Below are 17,474 nucleotides of genomic sequence, written 5' to 3' on the forward strand. Positions count from 1 at the left end.
GGGATGTGTTGCTGCTCCAGTTTCTTCTCAATTGTCTGTGGATTGAGAGGGAGTGTTGCAGTGTCCGCTTGGTAGCTATACAGCTTCCTCATTTCGTTTTTCTTATTTAGCACAACTTTTTTGCTTTTGGTGGGACTTCTTCCCCCCGTTCTTTTTTGCCTGGGTGTGGCCTCAGTTTCAGCTTGGCCCTTGGCAACTGTGGCCTGCATGGTTCAAGGGCCACCCCTTTATCCTCAAAACTTTTGCCTGAGCTGTTCAGAATGCTCCGGTGAGTGCCCCAGCTCCAGCTATGTTAAACACAAACCTTGGGAGCCCTTTGAGTTTTCTAGACTATTCAAAAGGAAGAGACCCCATACTCCAAAAAGGAAGACAGAGAGGAGGGAAGTCATCTTCTCAACCTGAGGAAAAAGGAAACCTTGCATCCTGGTATGGGTACCTTGAGGCTTCTACCTCCTCTGGTACTGAGACCTTGGGTCCACCTAACAGGAGCATGCTGCATACCAAGAAACCTTCCAGTAAGCAATCTCAAGTGGCACTGGTATCAGTACCAGAATCTGAGAATTCTAAGCTTAAGGACTCCTCCAAGACCAAGGCCTCAAAGCCATTGACAATGATGTCTTCTTCAGGCCACAGTAGAATGTGCACAGAATCATCCATGATACTGCCTGATGTGCTGATTCCTGAGAAACACCAGTACTGTCCAGGATCTTTTCTCACAAAGACCTCTTCATCCTGGAAAAACCAGAATCCCCTCTGTTGAGGGCTACCAAGAGGGATTGTCTGCCAGTATTGACTTACCCTTTTTGAAGCTGACAGGCTCCAGTCCTTCCACATACTTCTATGAAGGGTTGACCACTGATATGATGTGGTCACTGTCCTCCCCCCCATGGGCCTACTGAACCCCATCTGTCAAGGGACACCATGAGGGATTTCCAAGTACTGACTTATCCACTTATCTTAGCACATCCCTCTCCAAAGGCTTGACCGCTGGTTCTGATGTGTTTACTGGTCCCTCACTGGCCTCCAGTATTGACAAACCCCCCTGTACTGACTCCTCTTGTTCCAACACAGGATTCCAACACCTTGCCCTTCCAGCCTCCCTCCCTGAGGTGCATCCTGAGGAAGAGCTACCCTCCCCGCCCCCGGCAAACAAATGACCCAGTAACCCTGCCAAGAGCAAACATGGGATCTTGTCCCTTTTTCCTTGTGTCCCATCACAGTGGGCTCATTGGATCTGTTGGGCCCCAAATGGTGACCAGTTCTACAGCATGGCCTCATGCAGAGGGCCCAGTAAGAACACCACCACCAGTAACAGGTCCACTTCCACCGGAAGGACCCCCAGAAGAGCAACAGCTAGGTGCAGAGAAGGAGACTCCACTTTCTCACAAATCATCCTCTTCACTAGACAAGGCTGTTATCCTCTCCTTCCCGCCATCCTACGTGGATGATTTCAAGACCTTTCAGGATCTCATGAAAAGGATTGCAGAGGCCCTAGAGATTCCACTGGGGGAGATACCAAAATCTCAACATTCTTTACTGGATATTCTACATAACAGGAATGTGTCCCTCTACTTTCCTTAGACTCTTTGAGCAACCTTGCCTGTGACAAGAAGAATACACAGCAAGTCATAGGCAGCTCAGTGGTCTCACCCAGTTCACTATCAATTCAGAGACTGACTGAACTTCTGAGAGACAAACCTAGATTCCCTAGAATGAGCCATCTTCTACAGTTATATCACAGTTGGTCACTTCTTCTAAATGGCTGATTTGACCCGCTGGTCAAGAGTCACAAACCATTCCCCTTTCTGAATCATATACTGCACCTATTCCCCGATCCCCTCCTCTGGGGATCATCTCTCCCAGTTCCTACCTAAATATAAGGTTGAACAGATAGAATATGTGCTAACTATTTATGATAATCTGAAGGACTATTCAAAGTGATCCTCTTGTATTTAGCTGTGCCACTTTGAGTACCTTTCCCAGAACCGAGGAAGAGCTCTGGGTAACTCTCACCAACAGAAGTTGGTCCAATAGAAGATATTACCTCAGCCAGCTTGTCTCTTTAATATCCTGGGACTGACATGGCTACAACACTGTATGTGGTTGCAACATTCAGTAAAACTATTCATTAGGCTCATTCAGTATCCCTACCTAAAGCAACCCAATTCACTAATCTATTTTGTAACCACATACAGCATGATGAGACACATTTTGCAACGCACTGTGTCTAGACAGCAAAAAGTGCTTTACCTGAGGAGCTCCAGTGCATATTGCAGAAGTTACACAAAGGGAGAATTGAAGCATTTTTGCAATAAGATGTTGCAAGTCCCACAATCTGAGGGATATTTAGTTTAGGAATTCAAGGATTACAGCTTTATTTAAATATTAACACATATATCAACAGAGTAGAAGTTGGTTGGTTTTCTACCTGGTCCATCTTTCCATTATATGTTTGCCTAGGAGAATGGGACCCCGATGCTGATTAGAACCTGTAAGCACTACCACAATACAAATAATAATAGACAGTAGCATCTGGGGAACGGTGCGCTGCCTTTAAGTTTAATGAAGGCAGCTGAAACCCGGGGGATTGTAGCTAGTGACCATCCTTTGTTATAATCTCATGAGCCTTGAATGCTGTTCTCTTTCACATCAAGGGCCTACGATTTTGGTATGTTCTTCTCCTGGATATATGCTGGAGTATGTGTGACATCCTTCTCATGCAGTGAAGCTTAATAGTCTTTTTTTTGTTTCTTTCCAGTTTCATTTGAATGGAAGGTACTGTTGTGTATTCTGTGACTGGTGTACTAACGATTTGTTTTCCCCCTCTGCATCCACCTCCAGTTAGGGAATGTTACTTTTCTATTTGTGACATTCATTAATTTCCATCGTTCAATATTAATTTCCATATTCCCAACAGAGGCTCTGGTCTTTGGGTTACTTTTGAAATAGATATTTTTATCATTTGCTTACTACTTTTGACTGGATGTGGCTGTTGTGGCTTGAGTATGACATTGCACTGAAGCATTTTTTACTTATTTGCTGTATTACTTAATGACTACTGGCAACAAGTAAAGTTTTGATGAAAATGACAAAGGGAAGGAATGCTGTCCAGAGCAGAAGAGAGCTCTTAAATAACATCGGGCACAGCACTGTGACTCCTAAGCCAAAATTACTAGTCCTTTGAAGCATTTCAAATGGAAAGACACAAGATGAGTTTGCCACAATTTGTGTGTATGAACACACAAGCTGCAGATTAAAAATAATTATGCAACCATCACTGATCTTTTTATGTACACGTGGGAATGCTAAAAGTGTATCACATTAAGTCAGATTAACCTTCAGCACACATACAATCCTTTCCAAGAACAGGAGTAAAATGAAGAACAGCCTCAGTGAGTCATAACAGAATGAGGGAGAACAGCACAGAATACAAAGACGCTCCTAACATAAGGAGGACTGAAGAGTTCCAGAAGTGAATGTCACATACTCATGACTCCTGGGCATGAAGATGTTTCACTGGCTGCATTAATGTGTAGACATTAAGCTATTTTTCTGACAGCTTTATTATGTGGATAAATCCAGCAGTTTAAAGCTCAGAACAGAGTCTAAGGTAACCGATGAGCATCTTGATTCAAAGGCTGTATTAGTGAGTTGATAATGGAACATAGAAATCAAGAAGTCTGGTAATGTTTCCAGTTATTAAGTGCTCTTTCCGGAGTAGGTGTTAATGAGCGTGAATTTTCATTCAGTGCACTGGATCATTTGGTAGAGTTGCAGGATTCAAATGGAGCATAGGTAGCATTAGCTGTAACATTCAATTTATGGGGAATATTGCCAGTGACATGGATAGAAGCATTTCTTGTTCCATTCACCAGTCTTTCACTGAAGCATATGTTTTCCCAGAGCAGTGATAGTTTTATATTATCAATGCTGCTACAGTTTAAAAAAAATTATAATGGAAGGAACAAGGGTGATGAAAGAAAGAGACGCTCTCATTGGTTCATTCTGTATATTGTTGTTCCATAGACTAGAAGTGGTAGAATGTAGTGTTGGAAGCATAATCAGCTGGATTCTAAAGTTTCTCCTGAGACATAAAAGGTGCAGTTAGGGTATAGTAAACTTATAGGTAATTCTTTATTTTTAGGATGCTGGGCTTGCATACACATGGTAGCTCCTGGGTTTGTTAGCTTGCATCTTGAAAAACTAGCTTGTGTGACATAGTTCTACCATGTAGAATCTGTTTATGTTCTAGCCTGGAATAACCAATCATGGAATGAATTGCTTACTACATTACAGAAACAACAACTCGAGTGAGTGAGAGGAGAATTTTACAGCACATCAGCAGGTCAATTATACCTGAATTATATAAGAAATAGGTGACATGCTATTTGGGAAGTCAACTTCAATTAATTCAGCCTTCAATGTCTCCTCTACTATGTTTGTCAGTTACTAAACCAGACAACCTTTAGTGCAGTCCCATCTCATGCCTGGACTGCATTATCACCAAATTTGGGATCCAAAAACTTGGACCCTTGTATTTCATAGATAGATGCTCTACTGGATGAGCTAATGATGGTCTTCTCCTGGCCAACCAAGTGGAAGGTGTGTTAAATTGTTTAAACTATAAGTCATTTTGCCTGTCTTCCTGTGATAGGACAGTAATAGCAGTTTTATCATATGCAAACTTACATGCCTGCTGTACTGTATATCTGCTTCTGCCCATCATATAATGATAGCTTGAAAGCAACTCCCCCCGCCCCCCAACTGGTAAAGAAACATTGGAAATAGGATTTGTCACAGGTTATGCTCGTATGAGTGACAGTCTGAGGAGGTGCTTCTCTGAGTCTGAAAAAGCAGTGAACTCCAAATCAACCAAGCAACAGAGCATGTTAAAATAACCCTTTTGTACTTGTTGGGTTTGAAGGTTACAGATGACAAGTATCTCTAAGAGGAGCTGTTAAAAACACATGCATAGGAATGTAGCTCCATCCCAAGTATCCAAAACCAGGCAACATCATTTTCATCAGCTTTACTAGGAAACATAGATGCATGCTTTATGAAAAAAGAAAACACTTTGGTGAAGAATTATCCCTTCAAACATACTAGGGCAGATTCTTTTCTTGTAACTCATGAAATGTATAAAATTAAATTTCCAATTGTGTACCTCTCAGCTATAGAGTTGAGCATCTAAACAGTTACTGATACTGTTTTTGAGCTGCTTAGATGGTTCATTACTACAGAGCAAATAAAGCCAGCATCCACATCCTTAGTGGTACTGAAGTATCTCAAAAATGCAAGATGGCCCAATATAAACCAATGGCATGAGATTTTAGCTCACTAAGGAAAATATATTGGTTTTTGTCTTCCGTACAGTTGTCAATTAAAGAAAAGATCTGGTTCACAAAGTATCTTGAAAAAATGAAATACCGTATGCTGCTCAAAATGTTTCCTACAGCTGTCATTTTTGAGCTGAAATAATTTGTACATTATCCTTTTGTACTTCAAGAAACTGCTGAATTGGCACCAATAGGGATCTTGACAGAATTATTCAAATTCCATAGAATGAAATGAGCAGCTAGAGGAGGCTCATTTGCAACACACAATTTTAATGGTCTTACAATACCCAGAAACTATGCTAAATATTCCTGAGCACCATCTACCAGCACCTTTTCTCTTAACCATTTATCTATGTAAAGAGAGAGCATTTGAGTAACAGAACTTTTACCCCTTAAGGGATTCAGCTGAGTTATGCTGGAATGGATTGCACAAAGATGACTGGTTAACTGGGCATGAACACTTAACAAGCTGGCTTTTCTCCGATTGGTAGCCAATGAATCCGTGGGGGGAGGTGTTATTGTATATTTCCATCTTGTATCTTTCATGTATTCATTCTCTTGTATTCCGTCTTCTGAGCGCTCACATTCTCTTTTACATGCTATCTCACCCATTCTCATGTGATGATTCCATGCTCCCTCCCTTTCTTATTTTACTCTGTCTTCCTAAAACCTCACATATAATGGGAAATGCCAGTGTTTTTAGGATTAATGCTTCCATTAATCAATCTTTTTATTTTAAGCACTATCCTGATTCAAATAAATGATACTGCAGCCTCCAGAAATAACTTCAAGGTGCGCTGTTTAAATTACACTGGAACAGATGAAACATTTGCCAGACTGAAAGTATGGAATATGACAGCAAGCTTGGCGAAAGAATTGACAGCATGAAGCATGGAATCATAGGTGTTAGAGATGGAAAAGTTTAGTTCGATCACTAGTCCATCTCCCTGCCAACAGCATGGCTTCTAGTGCAGCGGTTCCCAAACTGTTATCTGCAGAATGCTCATATGGCCCTCAAAGAAATGGCTAGTCACATGGTGTTCGTTTTCCTTCCTGTTTCCACTCATTGTTTCCAGCTGCATCTGCAGAAGGCCAGGCAAATGTGAGTAGTATAGACCATAAGACAATCTCTCTTAGAATCTGACCCATGGTATATGCACTCTCCCCTTGTCTAGAGATTGTTGATGGTGGGAAATTAATTTCAGATTATGAAAGAAAGTTACAACTGAATTTCCCTGGTCTGATTTTGTCTGATTTGAAACTAAATTTGTCTGAAGTGTGTAATATCCAGCTTAAACATCCTGCAACTTGAAAATTATGTACTGTATATTATATATAACATGCTGAAATCCATTATTCAAGAATAGGACACAAAAGCAATAGAATAGTAGCCACCCAGGGCCAAATTCTGCTACACTTACTTTGCAATAGGTAAGACTTCACACCGTGGACTAAGGGAAGCAGAGTCTGGGCCTTAATTGTAAACTAAAACAAAGTAGCATTGTATTGTTTCATGAAACTTAGCTCTTTCTGGCTCCCTGATATTTTCCTTCCTAAAAATAATTGTTGTCGCTCAAGATACCACAATCATTTCCTTTTTTGTCATTTCTAGGTCCTGGCATTGCCTTTGTGGTTTATCCTGAAGCCTTAACAAGGCTTCCTCTCTCTCCGTTCTGGGCTATAATATTCTTTTTGATGCTTCTAACTCTTGGATTGGACACTATGGTAAACTGCTTTTTTCACCTTTCCTCTTGCTCCATCACTTCTGTCTTTAGGATGATGTTACATACTACTTCCTATGTGGCCTGTTACTAAACCTCTTTGAGAAGAGAGAAACAAACTGAGGACAATAATACTTAATTCATAGGGAAGCTTTGAATTTTCATAGTTAATGTTTAAAATAATAGGTGCTGAGCACAATCACGTACACAATGAATTTATCATGTAGTCTATTTCTCGATCATATCATATTTTGTATAAAGGCTAGATTATTATTAATGTTTTGTTTTTCTGTGATCCCAGTTTGCCACTATTGAGACGATTGTGACCTCCGTTTCAGATGAGTTTCCCAAGTACTTGCGTACCCACAAACCACTGTTCACTCTTGTTTGCTGCATTTCCTTTTTCATCATGGGATTTCCTATGATCACTCAGGTAAAATATTGTCTTTGAGCACCACTGTGACTTGTCCTTCGATTCCTCTCTCCTATGGGATAATGGTTATGTCCGAGTTTCCCAATGGCCCATGCCTTCTGACTCTGGAATAGCCAGAGATACTGGATTTTAAGAACTGTTAATTTTGTTTTAAGATTCTTTTCAGAGATTATCTCCTTCTATACCCTGTAAACTGGGACTCATGGGTACTAAGGCCATGTCTACACTGGGAGCACTTTACCAGTATAGGAATACTAGTATACTATGCCAGCAAAGTGCTCCTAATGTGGACACAGCTACATCTACAAAGCACAGTTTTGTACTGGTATAGTAAAATCCACCCCCACAAATGAATCAAGCTTTACTGGTAAAAACATGGTTTTGCTGGTATAGCTGAGTCTACTCTAGGGACTTGTGCTGTCATAGCTATGTTAGTCAGACCTAACACATTTTTATACCCCTGAATGACATAGCTATACTGGCAGTGTAGACATAGCCTAAAGCACCTTTCCTTACAGGTGGAGGGATACAAAAATAGTTCCAATCAAAATTTTGGAAAGAAATCTAAATTGTCCTGTAGTGTATACAGCATACAGCCAGTACATGCTGGGTTGCTGCAGTACCTCAGGCCATAGGTTGTGTGTGTGTGTGTGTGTGTGTGTGTGTGTGTGTGTGTGTGTGTGTGTGTGTGTAAATATATGTAAATGAAAACTGTACATTAAAAATTAATTTGCTGCTGATATAAGGTGCTGTAAGGCAGCAATAGACACAGGACAGATGCAGGATGGACAACAGTTGTGGAAGCTTCCTTGCCCTGCCACCCACCTCAGCCCTGGCTGAGCTGTGTGTGTGTGTGTGACACATTCCTTGCCCTGTCTGTTGAGATTGCCAAGAAAGAGGGTGTCAGTTGTGGTGATATTTTGCAATATGAGTCTCTATCAACTGGGAGCTGAACTGAGAACACACTCACCCATACATTTCACATAAGTTACTGAAAAGCTGCTAACACCTTCTGGCACTACTGACCTTGGGATGGATTCAAACCAGCAAATTAGAGGTGAAAAGCTCTTTATTCAATTGGTCCACACTTTGTTATGCAGAGAGTGGGAATAGTATATAGTAAAGACAGATACAATATATAGCATGTGTGTGCCATAGGTAATTGCCTTTTTTTAACTCTAGGGTGGACTGTACATGTTACAGCTTGTGGACACTTACGCAGCTTCTTACTCTCTTGTCATCATTGCCATCTTTGAGCTTGTTGGGATTTCATATATATATGGTAAGAAATCAGTATTATTGTTGGATAGCATTTAGAGACGGATATGGCGAAAGGGATGTTTACGGTACATGATGAAATAAGAAATAAAGGAAGTGGCAGCGCATGAAAGTTTAACTTTGAATCTCCTCAGCAGTGCAATGCAATATTAGCAAACAAGAAAAAGAGATTTAGAAACATTATTTTAAATGACAGTGATTCAGTGATGCTTCCTTACCAGAGCAATCCTCTAAACTTATATATTCAGGTGATTACTGTTTCTATAGGACCAACAGTGTGCTGGTCATTTCAGCAAGTGGTTAATTATGATTATCATTGTTATACATTTATCCAATCCTTGTATTGGATGAATACTGAGAAGTTGTTTAAAATATGCAATAAATTAAACAATGGGTAAGATCCTCAGCTGGTGTAAGTCAGTGTAGTTCTCTTGATATTAATGAAGCTACATCAGTTTATACCAGCTGAGGATCCTGGCCCTAGAAACTGTTTAGGAGTGACATTTTCAGGAGACCCATTCTTGGAAAGAGGCACTGTCCAACAATGGTACAAGGAAATGCGAAGTTCTCCCTTTGCAAAAGACAACTCCTGCCTTCAATCTTAACATTCTCCTGGAGATACTTGGTGACATGTCTTCATTAGAAAATGAGAACGTGACACTGAGGGGTCATGATGAGAAGCACAGTTCTGCAGTCAGTGCAGACAGGGATGAATTGTATCTAATTTTATGTCAGTTGGTAGTAGGTAACCTTCTCATTTTCTAGTGAAGAGAAACCTTGGGCACACACAATGTTTCATTTTTAGACCCTGCTCCTGCAGTGTGATGTGCCCAGGCACTTGGGTCCATCTGTAAATGGATTGCTCAAAGCTGAGCTCGTTTCAAAGCACATTGACCTTGTGGTAACTGTAGAATGCCAACTTGTTGCTGAGGGGTGAAAGTTATGTAAAGGATATGAAAAGAAGGAGAGATTGGGGCAAAAGTGGTGTAACTGGGGCTATTAAGCCAGTTTTACCTATTATCTTCTACAACAGCATGCTAGTTAAAATGGTGGTAGTGTCGTTGAGGGATGGGCATGGCAGGGGTTAAAGTTAGCCTTTGCCATCAGTCTGTGCCTCTGATTATATAAATCTTGTTACGTCATTAAAATGTGTGGAGCTGAATTTTCTGAGTTCATGGACCCGGGTGGAGTGGGTTTGTGTAGGGGTAAGTTAGGGCAGAAGTTAGCTCAATGAATGGGAAATGTTACCCAGCTATACAATGTGAAATGTTAAAGGAGAGCTTCCGGCTGTTGGATTTTATTTGATCAAAATCCTCTTTGCTCCCATGCCCACAACATTTATGCTTTTTAATTAGAGATGATTCAGAATTATAATAAATCAACACACTTAGGTAGAACAAAAATACCAGATAATATTGGTAATGGTTACCAGCTTGGCATCCAAATAACTATCCTAAAGATACTCAGATCTGAAGCTTGGCAAGATTCCCTGAAGTGAAATCTAAAGGACAGGTCATGGGGGAGGAGAGAGGGGTGAGGGCAGTGGTGGCGGGATACCTGGTTTCTGCTCCTGGCTCCTAAACGAGCTGCCTCAGTTTACATGTGGGAAGGCAATGGTAATACCTCTCTGCCCCTTTGGGATGCAGTGAGACTCAACCAACATTTGTAAAGCACATGCAGATCCTCAGATAAAATAGCAATGCATTACATGTGCAAACTATTGTACATTTCCACATTTTATATTGATAGAGAGCACCCTGCACTCTTTTTCCAGACATGTTGCAACACATCAGTTCTTCTCTCTTCACCACTCTTAATTAACTCCTAATTTTGAAAGAGGCCAAATATTTTTCAGAACTAAGTTTTTGCCCTTGTCTGCTCATGAATAATTCCTATTGAAGTCAGCTCCTGTTGAAGTCAATGGAAACTACTGATGCATCCATCTAAGTCCAAGGGAAGAGTTGACTGCTAAATAACCCAGAGTCAAACAGGGTGAGCATTATAAAGAGACGTTTATAATTTGAGGCAGAAGAGGTGAGCAGCTTTTACCTTTGCCCTTCTCCAACAGCATGCTAGTTAAAATAGTGGAATGTGGAGGAATAGCTGAACTCCCCTTTTTTTTTTTGGCTGAGCCTGTTGGCAATAGGTGCTAAAACAGTGCAAAACACAGTGCCAGATGTTGTTTATGAAATGGAGTGATTGCATATTGCTCTGTGCCAAAAGAAAGCATTAAAATGACAGGACTCTTTCATTACATTCCCCGTTTGACTTATTGGAAGATGAATTGAGTTCCCACATGATTTCTCTTGAGAAGCTCAACAGTGATGCCTGTTTATAAGATTTGTATTGCCACTTTGTGGTGGATTTTATTTTTATGGAAACACATAAAAGGAATCTAACAGAAAAAAAGAACAAATTCTAGTAAAGCAGCAGCCTCATGGGCTATCGGAGGGTTGTGTGGGCAAAGCACAGAACTGAGGGTCAGGACCAGAGTTTTATTGCTGGCTCTACTACAGACTTCCTGGCTGTGTCTGGCTGTTTTTTCTGTACAGTTTTTCACCATTACTAATGTCAGTATAGCTGCAGCAGTTGTCACAGGTGGTGCTAGCCACTGGAGGCCTTAAGCAGGAATATTTTTGGGGGTCCCCTGCACACAATACATACTAAAAAAAATAGAATAAGGGGCTCCCTGAAGCTGCTCGGGGCCCAAGCAATTGCTTAGTCTGCTTATGCCTTGCGCCAGCTCTGAGAGTTGTAGCAACAGAGGGAGCGCTAGTGCAGCTTGGGCTGCAGATGGCAGTTGGTGTTCTTAGCCATATTGTGTACATTTGATCACAGCAGGTTTGCAACAGCCCTGTGCTAAAAGCACCCTTGGGATGCTGACACTGTCTACACTAGTGCTTTCGTGGTTGCTGTGCCAGTGTTAGCAATAGTGTGTGGGAGGAAAAGGCTTGTGTCTTTCTAAGGCTCCACTGTGACTGTGGGCAAGTCACTTAGGCCCACATGTTCAATAGAGGCCTTTAATTTTGGGGTGTTACAATTTTGGGATGCCCAACTTTAAGCTCCTAAAGTTTTAAAGATCTCAATACTTTGCTGAGAGCAGTATCCACAGCACTCTTTAGGTTAATTAACAAAATGATGGGCTTGCATGGTTTTTAGGTGCTCAGCATTTTCTTCACTTTCAGTCATCTGGCTCCACAATGGGGCCTCTGTGTGCTCTCATGGATCTCTAAGTGGGCTCTTCACAAGCAAATCTGCCCGCATGAAGTTGGTTGCAGGATCAAGGCTGTCAAGGTATTATTCCCACTTTGAACTTTAGCGTCCAGAAAGTGGGGACCTGCATGTACCCTTCTAAGCTTAATTCCTAGCTTAGATCTGATAGCGCTGCCACCAACCAGAAATCCCAGTGTCTGGTGCACTCCCTGTCTCTCCAAAATCTTCCCTGGGGGACCCAAGACCCAAATCCCTTGGGTCTTAAAACAGAGAGAAATAAACCATTCCCCCTTCTTCCCCCTCCCAGACTTTCCCTGAGAGGTACACTGATCCAAACTCTTTGGATCCTAAAACAGAGAGGAATTAATCTTCTCCCCGCTTTCTCCTCCCACCACTCCCTGGTGAGTCCAGACCCAATCCCCTTGAGTCTTACACAAGGAAAAAAATCAATCAGTTTCTGAAAAAAGAAAGCTTTTAATTAAAGAAAGAAAAAATAAAAATTATCTCTGTAAAATCAAGATGGAAAATGTTTACAGGGTCTTCAGCTTATATAGATAGAGGGATTCCCTCCCCGCTAGCCTAAGATACAAGTTATAGCAAACAGAGGTAAAATATCCTTCCAGCAAAATACACATTTGCAAATAAAGAAAACAACCATAAAGACTAATCCGCCTTCTATCTAGTACTTACTATTTTGAACATGAGAGACTATTTCAAAAAGTTGGAGAAAGATCTGGTTGCACATCTGGCCCCTCTTAGCTCCAAGAGAGAACAAAGAACAAAAAAACCCAGCACAAACAAAGACTTCCCTCCACCAAGATTTGAAAGTATCTTGTCCTCCGATTGGTCCTTTGGTCAGGTGTCAGCCAGGTTCACTGAGCTTGTTAACCCTTTACAGATAAAAGACATTAACCCTTAACTATCTGTTTATGACAAAGGCCCATGTGGATGTCTGCAGAAAGTGATGGGCCAACAGATGTGGGGTACTGTGACAGAGTGCAAGGAGTGATCAGTGAGATGGCACTCTGAACACTTTAGATGCTAATTAATTCCTCCAGAGGAAGCTGATTGGGGCGAATAAATAATCAGGCTGGTGGGCTGGGTGGGTTAAAGATCCAGTTAGCCCATCAGTCCAAGTCTGAGATAGTCAAAGGAAGGAAGTGCCAGTGGGGGAAGAAAAAGTGGAACGAGACTAATTGAGCTCAGTTCACACAGAGACCTCAGGTCCTGAGAGGGCCAAATCACTGTAGATGTTGTAAATAGATAGTTGCTCTGGGACTGTAGTAGTACTAGAGGAGGGAAGTTGCAATAAAAGGTCACTGAGTAAACACCTAATGGAGTTGGTGGAGTTTTTGCAGGGAAGAAGACAGGAGGAGATGGATTTCCTGTTATGTATGGGGGCTTGTCTGGGATCATGATGTTCCCATTGGTGGGGACAGAGGACCAGATGGGGGAAGCTGGTGCCAGGAGTTAGCATTCTGGTAATGGAGCAGACCTTACAATGGTTGGTGGAGCGAAAAAAGAGATGCAGAAAGTTATGCATTTGTTCCAGAAACCCTACACGTGGAATGACAATCCCTCCTTGCATGGCAGGTTGAGCAGCAGAATTGTCTGCAAGAGTTCATAAAGTAACAGGTGCAGGGGCAGCAGAATTGATATAGGGTCTGGTGAGGCAAGCGTCAGGGAACAGCAGTTGGACGTGGGGTAAGCCTGTGTAAGATGGGCCCAGCAGAATACCTCAATGTGTTTTTATTAACTTTTGAGAGGGTAGCAATTGGAGCTGGATGGGATAAGGGATTGTGGGCCTTCTGTGTGGCACCCTATTTGTGCAGGGAAGGCAGGCTATATGGCCCTGAGTGAGGAACAGGCCTTAGTCTATGATAGGATAAAAGCAGCCAACCTGGACAGGGTTGACCTTTTGGTTGAAAAATACCTCTGAAATTTTGGGACACTAGATGAACTGGAAGCGTGTGACCCAAGACATTCATGCAAAATTTATCAGACTGGGCAACATATCAGCTGAGGGCTGAAGTGCAGGGGAAATAAGGCATGATGATATTGGAACAATTTCACCAGAGCCTTCCTGACAGTGCACGCATTCGCATCTGGAGGTACCAGCCGATGACCCTGGAAGAAGCGGTAAACTTGTAGAAGAGCTTGTGAACACAGACTTTCCCAGAAAAGAATTCCACACATTTCAGGAACTGAACTCAGAAAGAAGGGGGCCATGCCCAGGATGAATGAAAGGGAAAAGGAGGAGATGAGGGGAACTCCTGTGGGTAGCTGGGGGGTAGTTTGCTACCAGTGTGGGTGGCTGGGACATATGAAATGGGGCTACCTGATTATGGAATGTGGGTGTTCAAGATTTTGTGGATGGTCTAAAACTATTGGAGATGGGCAGAAAAATAAAACACCTGCAATCCCTGTAAAAGTGGGGAGGAGATATTGGGGGTGGGGAGGCTGGTGGGCACTGTCTCAGGATTCACACTCATCTGGAGAGATTTGGTGGGATTGGATGCTGCCAAGTGGGATCCTGAAACTAGAATATATCCACAGCAAGAAGAGACTCTGCCCAATGGCAGAAATCCCCCTAGAGGCTAAGGAGAGGTTGAAGTGGGTAGCGTGGAAGATGGGCTGCCTCATCCAGTCACTATAGGGACAAACTGGAGCCTCTTCCCTTATAAGAGGAAAATGTGTCCAGAGGCCCTCGCAGGAGGAAACAAAACTAACAAGGAATGGAGCAAAGGACTTGACAGAGAAAAATCAGAGAACCCTGGACACAAGACAGGAGGAAAGCAGGACTTCCCTGGAGAAATGAAGGGAGGGAAAAGACAGCTTTGAACAAGGGATAGTGGAAAATACAACCCTTAGCTTGCAGATGAAATAGTTCCAGGGAACCTCATTGCCAGAACAGCGGGAAGAGGAATCCCAGGAACAGTTCCTGGGGCTGGTGGAATCAGAGTCCCTAGTGGAGGAGAAAAAGAAGGGACAGCAACAGGTCCTGCCCCAAACCAAAAAAAGAAAGGGAAAAGAGAGTGAGGAAACAGGCTGCCAGTGGTGCAGAAACAGTTATGGGGTGACCCCCAACTTCAAGTGTGACTTCTGTGTGTGAAAGATGAACAGCCACCCTGGGGGCAAGAATGAGCAGAAGGAGTCCAGCACCTCTCTTAAAGAAAGGAGGGTACAGGGGAAACAAAACCTGGCTGGGAGGCAAGAGGGACTAGGTGTGTGACAGTTCAGGGAGTGAACAGGTAAGCCTGCACTGTGATGACTTAGATGCTAATTAGTTCCCTAGAGGAAGCTGATTGGTGTGATTATCTAATCGGGCTGGTGGGCTGAGTGGGATAAATAATCAGCACAAGTCTGATAACGAGGCACAGAAAGAAAGTGCTGGGGGTGGGGTGGGGTAGGGGAACACAAAATAGTTGAGCCAGTCACACATAGGCCTCATGGAAGGAAAACCTCTATTCCCCTCAGATCCTGAGGAGGGGGGCCAAAAGCACTGTAGCTACTGTAAACAGACTGTTCCATGGGGACTCCAATAGTACTGATGAAGGAAAGTTGAAATAAAAGGTCACTGAGTACACACCTGCTGGAGTTGGTGCACTGTCTGCAGGAAAAAAGACAGGTGGAGAGGCACGCCCTGTTACATGTACCAATGAGCTAGGGTGACCAGACAGCAAGTGCGAAAAATCAGAACAGAGGGTCGGGGGTAATAGGAGCCTGTATAAGAAAAAGACTCAAAAATCAGGACTGTCCCTGTAAAATCAGGACATCTGGTCACCCTACAATGAGCACTGGCTCAATCTGGCACCTGGCCTCCAAACTGCTAAGCCAAAAGAATTTAGAATTGTCATTTTGCTCATGATTTTGAATCATTTCTACTAACATACTTATAGCATAGATAAGCACTTATGCAAAGGAGAACTAGGTTTTATGCAGCATCTTAGTTTAGAATAATTAGAAATGGAAAAGATCTGTTAGGTCAAATCTACTTCTCCTGACCCTCCTCTGAGTACAATATTGATGTTGTAGTAATTATTATTGTTGTTAATAATAATAGATGATACTGATGTACAATATAGTAAATATTAGCTTCTGAAATTAGTCAAGTGTCAAAGCTTAGAGACCCTGGCTTTTGTTAGCACTAAAAATAAAGGGCCTTTTATATCTTACATTTTCTTGATGGTGTTATTTATGCAGGGTATTACCACGACACTAATTTAAATATACATTCCTTTATTAAATCCAAAGGCGAAATAATATTTATACTATTGCTCTAAACATGTCTTTAAAAGCCTAAATATTAAGCAATTTACTGCTACTAAACGGTAACAAAACATTTATAAGCATTTCATCAAAATATGGGTTAACCCCAAGTGTGCTTAGCCCGACATGGGTTACTTCCAACATGGTCAGGCAGGTATTAACAAGGAGCCCTTTAAAAAAGTTTTCTTTTTTATATCTTTTTAACCAAGTGATGTCATTGCCAGTTATTGGACCTTAGCTAAGGCCAGATTGAAGGAGTTTTTTATCTAGCCAATTGTTTACTGCAACTGGTACCCAATTAACTGTGTTCTATTTCTATTACTTTAGCTCAAAGCTTAAATGAGGTCACACTGGTATTTTGAAGGGTCTTTACAAGTTTAACACAACAGTTATTCTTTCTCGTGATTTTACTCTTTTTGGTCATATGTTTTGGGCTTATTGCTCATGCTAATATCCCAACTCAATTTAAAATCATAGTTTACTCATATCTATATTTCTACTCCCTCAACTAGTCTCCTTGACTTCAGTGAGACTGGCTTTATAAGGACTCCTCACAGGAGTAGGGTGCAGTGTCCACAATTTGCACTGGCAGAGGTGGGAACTACATCTTCATTTGTGTATTTATTCTAACAGCGCTTTAAATTGGCATGATGCATTTTTGAACTCCAGACAATTGCTAGTTTTACACTCCAGTGACACCTTTCTCCACATACTTGTACCCTTCATACCAAGCAGTCTGGCATTGTACCAGGCAGGAGCTTTTGATGATGAAATAAATCTGTCTTCAGCTCTTGTTACACATTCTGCTTGCTGAACTCAAGTTTTTTAAATTAAAAAAAAGAAAGCCATGCTTGGTTATTTCCTTGCAGTCACTTGTTTTTCATTAGTACTTGTGCTACATAATCCAATCAAAGCCTTGATTCCACATGCCCTGCACAGACATTTATTCTCCACTTGTTTAGATTATGGCTGCATGATTGGTAAGGAGCAGTTTAGGGCTTCACTCGTTAATTGAATCATCTGCATAATCCCCATCGGTGTATTTTGGAACACACAAAGATGCCAGAGCTGGGTGAAACACTGCAGAAAACTATGCTCTTGAAGTTTTAAATGAATTCTTTTGATGCTCTTTGTCTTTGTTTCTTGGCAAGAGCATGGCAAAGATGTTTAATCTCGGAAATGTTCATCAACACAACTGCCTCGGGATATTTGTAGAAAATAAAT

General features: G+C 41.8%; 1 protein-coding gene across 1 annotated transcript in view; it reads left to right on the forward strand.

The window, feature by feature from the left end:
* SLC6A5 (solute carrier family 6 member 5) overlaps positions 1 to 17,474 on the forward strand; it is a 67,812-nt gene that overhangs the window by 39,070 nt on the left and 11,268 nt on the right. The window contains exons 13-15 of the mRNA XM_030562123.1: positions 6,949 to 7,061; positions 7,359 to 7,490; positions 8,673 to 8,772. Coding sequence (XP_030417983.1) covers positions 6,949 to 7,061; positions 7,359 to 7,490; positions 8,673 to 8,772 — 345 coding nt within the window. The remainder of the gene's footprint in view (positions 1 to 6,948; positions 7,062 to 7,358; positions 7,491 to 8,672; positions 8,773 to 17,474) is intronic.

Source organism: Gopherus evgoodei, chromosome 4 (genome assembly GCF_007399415.2).
Source record: "Gopherus evgoodei ecotype Sinaloan lineage chromosome 4, rGopEvg1_v1.p, whole genome shotgun sequence".
NCBI classification, from domain to species: Eukaryota; Metazoa; Chordata; order Testudines; family Testudinidae; genus Gopherus; species Gopherus evgoodei.